The sequence below is a fragment of the Magnolia sinica genome, chromosome 2 (genome assembly GCF_029962835.1).
Source record: "Magnolia sinica isolate HGM2019 chromosome 2, MsV1, whole genome shotgun sequence".
NCBI lineage: Eukaryota > Viridiplantae > Streptophyta > Magnoliopsida > Magnoliales > Magnoliaceae > Magnolia > Magnolia sinica.
In genome coordinates this window covers 69,595,743-69,608,069 of record NC_080574.1, presented here as the reverse complement: position 1 = coordinate 69,608,069, position 12,327 = coordinate 69,595,743, and the positions used below count along the sequence as shown (strand labels likewise).

At 40.3% G+C, this 12,327-nt stretch overlaps 1 protein-coding gene across 4 annotated transcripts in view; it reads right to left on the bottom strand.

Moving 5' to 3' along the window:
* LOC131237183 (pentatricopeptide repeat-containing protein At1g20230) overlaps positions 1-8,337 on the bottom strand; it is a 43,826-nt gene extending 35,489 nt beyond the window's left edge. For 2 of the 4 annotated variants that reach the window (XM_058234855.1, XM_058234854.1), the window contains exons 1-2: positions 5,777-8,337; positions 5,492-5,689 (exon numbers count right to left, since the gene is read on the bottom strand). In XM_058234855.1, coding sequence (XP_058090838.1) covers positions 6,026-8,296 — 2,271 coding nt within the window. In that variant the 5' untranslated portion in view covers positions 8,297-8,337 and the 3' untranslated portion in view covers positions 5,492-5,689; positions 5,777-6,025. Of the gene's footprint in view, positions 1-5,373; positions 5,690-5,776 lie in introns of those variants that run through there. The other 2 variants (XM_058234853.1, XM_058234856.1) reach the window with 2 other exon arrangements.
* Between the last annotated feature and the right edge of the window lie 3,990 nt (positions 8,338-12,327).

Genomic DNA, 12,327 nt, shown 5'->3' with positions numbered 1-12,327 from the left:
TAAGGTTGATTCAGTCCGACCGAAAGTGCCAAAAACAGTCTAGCAAGAAATAATGATTTTTAGACTTAATTCGGCTCGACAGTTAGGTGCGACCGATGTGATGTTCGGTGCCACCGAAGGAGAGTTCGGTCCGACCAAAGGGAGACAGACTTTAGACGGATTTTGATGAAATTCGGTTGCAGCCAAAGGTATCTTCAGTTGGACTCAGCTCAACGTCGGTGCGACCAAAGCATAACAAAAGTGTGGAATTTTGAAGCCGGTCTAAATTCTGTGTAGATTTTCTCTATTTAAAGAGGTGTTTTAGCCTATTTTAGGTACGAATTAAGGCTTGGGAGAGAGACCAAGGGGTGGCGTGGCTTCTACTGAATCGTCCTTCCTCCTCAATCATTCGGTTCTAGTTTATTTTTCAAGTTTTTCTTTTATTTTTGTTTAAGATGTTAGTCATGCTTGGCTAATCTCTTAGCTAAGGCTAAGGGATAAACCTTTTGATGGATATTAAATATTTAATTCATTTTAAATAAAAGTTTTAGGTTATTTATGTTGAATTGTGATTGGATGTGATTGAATTCATAAATTGGAGAAGGAATTCATTTGTAAAATTGATTAATCTATTGTCGCCTTTGGGTACATTGGATGCTTTCGATTCCTTGCGATTTGATTACCTAAATCTTCATGAGAGATCAAGCTTATCATGATTCTAATTTATGTTGGATGTTTATGATTGATTTTATTGTGTTATCTTCCAATTAGAATGGATTGGAATCCAGTTCTAGTTGAGTTGTCAACTCGAGAAGATGAATTAAGTTCAAGTTCTATTGACTGGGGATTCTTGGATCCGTAGTTGTTTTTATTAATTGTTTTAAACCCTTTCTACTTCGCTGGATTAAAAACCTAGACAATCTGATTAGTTCTAAGTGTGTTCTCAGTAATTTCCCTAGGAATTGACCTCGGTCTCACCGAGTTATTACTGCATCGTAGCCCTACACTTGGAGTTGTCAACCCTTGGGATCGATCAGAACACGGTGTGTGTTTTTCTGTATATTGTTACTCATCGTAATTGGCATCTTCACCAGTTGGTTGTGAAGAATACATACCTTCATGCCAATCTTCATGAAGAGGTGTATATCATGGTTTAAACAATTCAACAAACCAGTCTCAAGTAGGTTTCCGTCATAAGATCATTCCATGTGCATAAATGGACACAATCATCTTTGACTATACTGTTTGACTATGTCAATGATATTGTTACTTTTAGTGATAGTGAACTTGGGATTACTACTGTGAAGGAGTTGCGGGTATCATTTAGATTAAGGATTGTGGTGTGCTTAAGTACTTTCTTAGTATTGAGGTTACTGCCAAGAAAGGCATCTTCATCACTCGGTAGAAATACACCCCTTGATCTCCTTCAAGAGATTGGCATGCTCGGTTCTCGTCTTGCAGAGACCCTCCAATCGAGGTGAATCATCGCCTTCATACTAAGGACTCGAAGTGCCTAAAAAAGACTCAAGAATGTCTCATCGATTTAACTGAAGTCTCACTTATTTAATACTACTCATCCAAATATTGCCTATGTTATTAGTGTCATCAATCATTCATGCAAGTGCCATGTACTGACCACCTAGAACTGTTTACAGAATTCTCTGCTACCTAAAGTCAGCACCTCAAAAGGGATTCTTGTACTCTAATCATGGGCATCTTCATGCTCATGTATATTGTGCATTATGATGCAAATTGGATCGGGTCCTCTAATGATAGAGGTCTACTATAGGTTACTGCACCTATAGGGAGGCTGATGTAGGACCAATGCATGAACTCAATTAGTGTGAGAGATCAATTAACAAGATTAAATTAATTAATAAAAATCACAAAGCTTGCTATCATCATCACAAATACCAAGATTCTAAAAGGAGATCATGCATAGTTTAAGCCTAAGTTGCCAAACATCATCCTAAAAGACCATTAAATATGGGAAGATAGGATCTAATGGATGTAGAAACATCCAAATAGCATAGGGTTAAGACTATTTTAAAGAGGAAGGTCTAACACTACCTAAGGTTTATGGAAATTTGGGAAAACTGGAAATTAGGGTTTAATTAGGTAAATTGGGCAAAGGGATTGGTTGTTTAGGCTTTAATTATAGGGGAATTAGGGTTTTGGGTGTAGGGAAGTCAGGGATTTTAGGTGAATTAAAGGATTTGAAGATCTAGGGTTTGGGAGTTTAGGAATTTGGGAAATTTTGGAGATTTGGGAATTTTATGGTTAGGGTTAGGGTTTATGGGTAGGTAGGAAGGGTTTTTGTTGTAAAGGTAGTGGGAGGCCAAAGGGACAAGGGTGGGACCGTACAGGCAGCCCTATGGGTTCACACGTGTGGCCGTAGGGTCACACGTGTGGGCTAGGTAGGTTGGGTTTTGGGATTTTCTGGTTTGGCTTGTCGAGAAGGTATAAAGGAGGAGAATATGAAGGTTGTTGATAGATTTGGAGAAATGAAGAAAAATAAAAGAAGAAACTTGAAGAAATACCTCGATTGTTGATAAAGAGATGTGAGTGTGGAGGAAGCCCCGCACTTCTGTTGATGAAGATAAGCTTCGCACCAATCTTCCTTCCAAGTCACATGGAAGATATCCTCACATCATATGATGATTATGGAGAAAACAAAGGAGTTCTCTTTTCTTTTCTTTTTTAATCACAAAAGCAAGCAATGAGGAGGTCAAGCCCCCTAGAAAAAAAAAAAAAACCTTGTTTAGTGATTTTTTAAATTAAAATAACCCTATTCTAATGAAAAATTAAATAAAATCACTCATAAGGTGTCCAAAGCATAAATCAATCATAAACTAAATCCTAAAACATAATTATGTCCTATGATGACGAAAATGGTCCACGATCAACGACCCGATCATGTAATCCATGCGATCCAACAACCCAATCGTCACGTCCCTCAAATCCGACGGTCCAAATCACTTTCTAAAGCAACCCATGTGCATCTTCCCAATGTGGGGTCTTCCAGATGCTTGCACCTACACGTGGGGTCTTCAACATGAACATGGGTACTCGCCCAGCCACAGAGAAATCGGTGCGGCGCGCTTCCTCCTCTGATATGTACGCAAAGGTGTACGTGATGTGATGTCCTCATTAAATGGAATCTTTTCTCTTGGAAGATAAAAAAGCAACCTCCTATCACTCTCTCATCAGCCAAAGTAAAGTATCATTCCATGGGTCATGTTACCAGTGAAGTCCTCTCTGGCTTTGGTCTCCCTTCCAAGAACTGGGAGTTGACGTTTCTATCCATATTCTATTACAGTGTGACAATCAAGTGGCTACTCATATTGCTTCTAATCTTATCTTTCATGAGTGGATGAAGCATAGTTAGAAAGTCTCTTCGGGTCACAGTCTACACCTCACGTTCACTTAAGGACCAGTTGATGGGTCTTCTTACCAAAGTTGTTCATTCATCGCATCTTCATGAGACTTCGTGCAAGCTGGGCATGTGTGACATCTATGCTCTAGCTACAGGGCGAGTTGGAATATATAGTTCTATTTTGCCCCTCATTAATTTGTATTTAGGTGCTCCCTTGGAGCACTATACTATTTTGTATTGGGGCTCTTCTAATAAAATAGATTAGGAGAGGAGAGATAGGCAATCTCTCATAGTTCTTACCCAAATTCTTCCTCTATTCTCCACAACACATACGAACCTCTCTCCACTTGATTATTAGCCAAATCCAAGCAAATGAGCTCACCGGCCTATACAAGTGTGGGAGAGGTTAAGCATATTGGAACAAATCATGATGTCTAAGTAGGGGTGTACACGAACCGAGCTAGCTCGGTTAGCTCGCTCAACTCGACTCAAAAAAGCTCGATTTGACTCAGTTTGAAGCTGAGTTCGAGCCGAGTCGAGCTGATTTTTTGAGCTCGAAAATGAGTTTGAGCCGAGTTCGAGCAGGCCCCAGCTCGACTCGACTCAGATAGAATCCAACTCAAATACAACACGAATCGAACTCAGATCGAACCAGTTTGGTGACTTGGTTACTTTGCCATTGATGTTGCTCACCAACTATTTGATAAAATGACTCAACCAAAATGTCATCTTTGATTTATCATAGAGTATGGCAGTGCATGTGGATACTTAAGGGGCCCTCTTTTTTCCCTCTCTTCTTCTTGAAGAGTAATGAAATTGTATTAGAAAACCTGCCAAACCACAAGCTAAGTAGGTAAAGAATACAGCCCAAGTGAATTACATCCCAAGAATAGATACAAGGATACAAATATCCACTGCTTCCACTTGAGATGCCCATCTCACCACCTCCACCACTCCCTCCAAGGATAAACTCCTATTCCTAAAACACTTACTATTCCTTTCGCACTAGATGACTCAGTAGGCAGCCATGAGGATAAGACGCCATACTGCCTTGCCCTCCTTCCCAAATCTGCCACCATGCTAGGTCTATAGAAGGTCCTTAACAGAGCGGTATTAATTCATCACCCACTGAATGTTGGATAAGGCAACAAAGAATTCCCATACCTTGCAAGTAAAGGAACAATGGATGAACAGTGGTTGATCGTCTTGCAAGTAAAGGAACAATAGATGAACCGAGCAAGCAAGGCATGTACATAAAACAAATACCTTTTTTCTCTTCTTTTTTTTTTGGGTTTTTATGTTACTTGAAAGGTGTTTGATAAAATACCTGTAAAAACATTGCCTTTGTTTGTAAAACAGTAGTATTTTGAAGTTGCAGATCAGGTGTTTGTGGAAATGCCTCAATGGAAACTCGGCTCGATCTTGGCTCGAACTCGGCCCGAGCTGCTGACCGAACCAAGCCGAGCTGGCCAGTCAGGCTAGAGGACCGAGCTGAGCTGAGTTCGAGCTGAGGTCAGCCGGTGTTCGAGCCGAGTCGAGCTGAGGCCAGCTCGACTCGGTTCGACTCGATGTACACCCCTATGTCTAAGTATATCATCAGGTTATGATTAGGATCCAGGAACTTGATTACAATGGAGTGGATGTTCAACATATAAAACTGTAACAAGAACTATCTTCTGTGTCCACACTCAACAGAAAATAGGCCAAAGACTGAAGGGAGAGGATCCTCCAAGCTGGATGAACTTTGGAGCATCAACCATCAACAGAGGGGTCCATCAAATAGAAATCCATGATTGACTAAGGATGGGCCCCACATACACAACATCTTTCTTAGGAACGTATGCAATTATTGAGGCTCTAGACCAATAATTCCTCTAAAATGGGAGGTTTGACATCAGAAATCCTCTCTTTTGAGTTAGAACTTGAATTTATATAAAATTCTGTGTGGCGTTTCCAAAATGGAATACCAAAAAGCAGGAACTTCTACTCCGGAAAGCAGAACACCCGCCAAAATGGAATGGAGTTAATTGACCACGAAGGCTTGTATATATGAAGCACACGATAACCAAATCTCCCAAAAGGAATGCCATCCAATCATAGAAATGAGAAATTAACAAAAGAACAAGACAAAAATACCTTCAATGCTGCTTGAAAATTGGTATCTTGCTATTTTCCACTGATCTTTCTTCTAGTACTCCAGAGTGATGTGCAGCGTTACTTTCCAGCAAGCCGTGAATGATTGACATACTTTGAATGCATTGAAGATGGAGGTAGGAGCCGATGTGTACCAGCACCTTCATGAATAAACTTCATCATCATTTTTCCCTGCCTAAACTACAATTCATGTAAAACTTGTGATCAGATGCATTTTCTCCCACATAAAGCTACGATTTACCATAAAAGCAAGAAGCTGACCATCACCTCCAGTCTCTGTAGAAGCTTCTAATCGGGTTATTAACACAGCTAGCTGAACTGAAAAGTTGGAAGTGCCCCTCCCTAGCATCTGTTGTGATGAAGGTCACATGTGATTTTCACATCATGTACCACCATGCAACACTGAAAACTGGACATTAAGGAGACCCATGATCACTCGAGTACCCCAATGTCAAACAGTGTCTCTGAGCCACAGAGGGCTTATGATGACTCTTCGTCTGCACTGAACATCATTGCTCACCAGTAATCCCCGCAAGAACACACTCCGTTCTTAAAATGGTGAAACCGATTCGTATCCCTGACAAATATTTCTCTCTCTTCAAAGCTCGATATGAATTTTATTGCCACATGGCAATCTCCACAGATTCGGAGGTTCTTAATGACACGAAGAGGGGACCGAGGTGGTGTGTTCAAAAGCCCCAACCCAATTGCTAACTTCTCACTGTGCCGGCACAAGATATGCTCCTTCTCTTGTTCCTCAACGTCCTGCAGGACAAAGTTAGTATTCGGGAGGTAACCCAATTTCTTCATCTCCATGTTCAACCTACCCAATCTCTCAAGGATTTGGGTCATCTGAGGATGAGATGTGTCCCCCGCTAGAAGTGTGTGCACCTTGTTCTTCATCTCAATCCAACTACAACCAGGGTTCTTCCTCAAGCCCATGCACTTCATCATTTCCCTAACCCTATCTACCCCATCCCACATGCCTTTAGCAGCATATATATTAGAAAGAAGAACATAGTTCCCAGCATTTCTTGGCTCCAATTTGAAGAGGCTCTCAGCTGCCTTTTCGCCCAAACTCACATTCCCATGAACTCTACATGAACTAAGCAATGCTCCCCAAATACAAGCATCTGGCTCAAATGGCATCTCTTTGATCATGGCAGATGCCTCTTCTAGCTTTCCTGCACGACTTAGGAGACTAACCATGCAAGCGTAGTGCTCCATTCTAGCCATAATACCATACTCACGAGACATGTTGTTAAAATAGCGAAATCCTTCTTCTGTTAGGCCAGTTTGGCTGCAGGCAGATAGCACACAAGTGAAGCTGATAAAATCAGGCTTCTGCCCACTCTGCTCCATCAAAGAAAATAGCTCCATAGCTTCCTTACCCTTCCCATGCATTGCATATCCACCCATGATGGCATTCCATGAAACAACATTCCTGGATGGCATCCCATCAAAGACACGCTGAGCATCACCGATTCTCCCGCACTTGGCGTACATATCAATCAAAGCACTGCCAATGTACACGTCATCCAAAATCACCCTCCTGAGAGAGAAGCCATGGACCGCCTTTCCATGAATCAATGCTGCAATGTTCGCACATGCCGGTAGCAAGCATGGAATTGTCACTAAATTGGGCTTCACACCCACAAGTTGCATCTCTCTAAAAAGCTCTAACGCTTCAATATCCTTCCCATTCTGCGCACAAGAAGCGACTATGGAGGTCCATGACACAACATTCAACTCTATTCCTCCATCTTTGAATTGCCTGAACACTCTCAACGCATCATCAACAAGGCCATTGTGAGAGAGACCCGCAACCAGTGCATTGCATGAGCCCACATCAATTCCAACCATCTCATCAAACAATTGCAACATCTCCGTTGTGCACTGGCACTTCCCATACATATCAACAAGTGCACTAACAACACAAGCATCTGACCCATACCCTTGCTTGATCACATAGCCATGAATCTGCTTGCCGGTTGCCAAATCCTCTAAATCCCCTACAGCAGGAAGCACGCTTGAGATGCTAGTCTCGTCGGGCTTGAACCCCTGCATATGCATCTTCTTTAACACGGCCACTGATTCGGACGAGTGCCTATTATGGTTAAACCCTGAGATCAAACCGTTCCAAGACACCAAATTGGGTTCTACTCCTGAATCCTGCATCCGATCAAAAAGGCGGATCGCCTCATCTACAAGCCCCTGCCGAGCGTATCCTGCGACCATCGCACTCCAACTAACCACATTCGGTTCCATCATTCCATCAAACACCCGATGAGCGTCCCACATTTCATCACACTTCACATACATGTGAACAAGGGAGGATTGCACAAAGCAATCCGAATTGAATCCACTTGCCCACGCAAGCCCATGGACCTGTCGGCCAGTATCAATGGCCGATAGGCCCGCACAGGCCTTGAGGGTGCTGGGAAAGATAAAGCTGTCGGGTGGGAGGCCAAGGGAGAGCATTCGGCGGAAGAGGCACAGAGACTGGCCGAAGAGGCCAGACTTGGAGCAGGCGGATATGAGGGTAGAAAAGGAGAAGGCATCGGGGTCAGCGAGGGAGTCGAGGAGGAGAGCGGCATCGGAGAAACGAAGGAGATGGGCATAGAGGGAGAGAAGCTTGGTGGTGAGGTGAGTGTGACTGGAGAGGCCTGTTTTGAGGATGTGGCCATGGGCTTGTTGGGCTTGTTGGATAGAGGCTGTAATTGGGTTGAGGCTGTGGAGGAGAATGGTGTGGGAATTTCGAAGAAAAGGACGAGCTTGCCTCGCCATGGCTGCTTCCGACCCAGCTTGGAAATTTTGAATTGGAATGCATTAACGTCTCTCCTGAAATACTGAAGAAAGGGAATCGGATTGTGTACTGAGTAACTCAGTACCGTAAGGGGTACTGAGTTGACGTGGCAGCATTCTATTGACTCTCAGAGCCTGTTTCACTGGAAATCGGATTGTGTACTGAGTTACTCAGTACGCTCTTATCGTACTGAGTAAACTCTGTTGGGCCCACTGTGAATGCATGTGGTTTATCCACGCCGTCCATCCGTTTTTAGAGATCATTTTAGGCGTTGAGATCAAAATGGAAGTATATCCACAGCTCAACTGGACCATACCACATGAAACAGTGGAGGTTTTGGTTTCCACCGTTGAAACCTTTATGAGGCATGCAGTAATGTTTATTTTCCATCCAACCTGTTAATAAGATCAAATAGAAATGTATGAAGGGAAAAAACAAATATCAGCTTGATCTAAAACTTCTGTGGCCCCTAAGAACTTTTCAACGGTAGAAGTTCAATTCACACTGTTTACATTGGTGTGGTCCACTCGATCTTTTTATAGGTTTTATTTTTGGGCTAAAGCCCTAAAATTATCTGGTAAAATGGATGAACGGGTTGAATAAAATGCATGAATTAAGGTGGTCCCCACAGAGTTTACTCAGTACGCTAAGGGTACTGAGTTACTCAGTAAGCAATCCGCTTCCGTTTCACTGAAATCGGATTGCGTACTGAGTTACTCAGTAGGCTTTTATCGTACGGAGTAAACTCAGTTGGGCCCACTGTGAATTTATGTGTTTATCCACACCATCCATACATTTTTACTGCTAATTTTAGTAGTTGATCCTAAAATTTAAGTAAATCCAAAGCTCAAGTGGACCATTAAACAAGAAACAGTGTGGAATAATGATTTCCACCATTGAAACCTTCCTAAAGTCCAAAGTAATTTTTAATTGTCATCCAACCTGTTCATAAGATCACAAAGACATGGATAAAGAGAAAACATAAACATCAGCTTGATCCAAAACTTTTTTGGCCTCCAAAAAAGTTTCAATGGTAGATGTTCAATCAAACTGTTTCCTGTGGTGTGGTCCACTTGAGATTTTAATTTACTTCTCTTTTGGGATCAAGCCCTAAAATTATCTGTTAACATGGATTAAAGGAGTGGATAAAATAAATAAATAACAGTGGACCCCACACAATTTACTCAGTACGCTAAGGGTACTGAGTTACTCAGTACGCAATCCGCTTCCTGTTTCACTCGAAATCGGATTGTGTACTGAGTTACTCAGTACGCTCTTATCGTACTGAGTAAACTCAGTTGGGCCTAATGCGAATGCATGTGATTTATCCACACCGTCCATTCATTTTTCTAGATCATTTTACGGGTTCAACCCAAAATTGATGCATATACAAAGCTCAAGTGGACCATACCACTGGAAAAAGTGGAAGTATTGATTTCAACTGTTGAAAAATTTCTAAGGCCCCTAGTGATGTTTATTTGTCATCCAACCTGTTCATAAGATCAGAAAGACATGGATGAAGGGAAAGCACAAATATCAGCTTGATCTAAAACTTCTGTTGTCCCTAAGAATTTTTCAACGGTAGATGTTCAATTCACACTGTTTCCAGTGGTGTGGTCCACTTGAGGTTTGGATATACTCCTTTTTAAGTTATAGCTCTAAAATTATGTGTTAAAAGAGATAGACGGAGTGGATACAATGCATGAATGACACTGGGGCCCACTGAGTTTACATAGTACGCTTACTGTACTGAGTTACTCAGTACGCAATCCGCTTTCATTTCACTCCTCTGAACTGCAGGACAAACGGAAGCGGATTGCGTACTGAGTAACTAAGTACCCTAAGCGTACTGAGTAAACTTTGTGGGGTCCACCGTTATTTATTTATTTTATCCATTCCGTTCATCCATATTAACAGATAATTTTAGGGCTTATCCTAAAACATAAGCATATCCAAAACTCAAGTGGACCATACCACAAGAAACAGTGTGATTGAACCTCTACCATTGAAAAATTCTTGGAGGCTACAGAAGTTTTGGATCAAGTTGATGTTTGTGGTTTCTCTTCATCCATGTCTTTGTGATCTTATGAACAGGTTGGATGACAAATAAACATTACTCTGGGCCTTAGGAAGGTTTCAACGGTGGAGATCATTATTCCACACTGTTTCCTGTGGCATAGTCCACTTGAGCTTTGGATTTACTTCAATTTTTGGATCAACCCTTAAAATTATCAGGAAAAATGGATGGACGGTGTGGATAAACCACATACATTCATAGTGGGCCCAACTGAGTTTACTCAGTACGCAATCCGATTTCAGAACAAATGGCTTTAGCCCGTTTCTCTCTCCAGACTTGCTGAGAGAGATTCTCTCTCTCGCCGTGCAGGAAAAAAAAATCAGCTCTCTCGTTATCTCTCCCGACCTCTCTATTTCCCCATCTCTTGGATCGGCATCAACCCATTTCTCTGCGTGGTGACGTTGATTTAAAATTAGGGATTTTGCTCTCTTTTTACACGATGGTGTTGATTTAAGGTTAGAGATTTTGATCCCTTCAGTTAGTAGTTTGATGAGAGATTAGAGATTAGGGTTTGAAATTGAAAATCCGCAGTAAGGAAATTTTCAAATCTCTAATCCATAACTTGAGATTCTTCGAATTTCTAATTCTTAATTAGCATTTTTATATTATAAATTAAAAATCCATATTAGGGGGTTTTTCAAATCCCTAATTCATAACTTGAGATTCTTCAAATTCCTAATTAGCATTTTTATATGAGAAATTAATTTTCATATTTTGAATGTCTGCCCTAATTTTCATAAATACTAATTCTTAATTTTCCTAATAGATGGAATGTTTAGATTTAGTACATTTGTGCGTAGATGTATATAAGATATTGAGTCATTTCTCTATTAACTCAGATTTTATTTATATAAACTATTAATCTTTATGGATATTTAGAAATGAATTTTGAGGCTCGAAATATGAATTCTACGTGAAGAATTTCTTAGTTCTTAGACCTTGAAAGCAATTGGTGACTTAATTTGAAATAGGACCATTGGATGGTTATGGTTATCGAATTTGTAAATAGACTTTTTATTAGGCTTTTTCTTAGATTGATTTTTTATTGTTCATGTTTAGCACCTTACGGTAAATTAAAGAATAGATAAATTTTTACGTGAATGACTTCAAGTGATCTAGAAACTCTACTGAATTTATTTTAATTTTAGTATCTGTGTTATAGGAATTTAGAGAGTGTTGGTGTTAGGATGATTTTGTTTTAGATTATGTATGTCATAGCCATAACTATTCAAGCATATTATGGAATTATTAGCTTGACGTAAGTTGATACTTTTCCATTATTCCAAATAGAACTTTGGTAGAAATTTCAAAATATCTAAAAATAAATTCCTTTTTTGTTCACTTGGAAAGACCTCTTCCTTAGTCATGCAGTATAATTCCATGACTTTTTTGTATTTCACTAAGAGTTAACTTTAAAGGCATGTTTGAGTTTTGTTTATCTAGTCGTATTGCCTATGTTTCTGTGAATATCTTTTTTGTTTGCATGGTTTGTATGCATTTTACTTTTAAAGATCAATTATTAAAATTGATAATAAAATCTTAGAAAGTCAATCATGTTCTCAAACATATCGACGGTTACAGTTTGATACTAAAATAGATGTTCAAGATGCAAGCTAGTGCAATATGGATGTAAGGCAAGATGTACTATTCAACATGGGTGATATGTTAGATGGAGAACCAAAACTAGGAATGGAGTTTTCTTTTAATGAAAGTGCATATAATTTTTATAATAGCTATGCTAAAAGGATAGTTTAGTGCTCAAAGGGGATAGATACAAAAATCAGATGAAGATATCATGGTTTTCAGAGAATTTTGTTATTTTAAAGAAGGTCGAAAACGTGAAAAGAAACAAACCGATCTCCTAAGGTCTACCCGTCCGATTACAAGAATGAATTGTAAAGCAAACATGATGATTAAGCTTCAGAAGAATAGAAA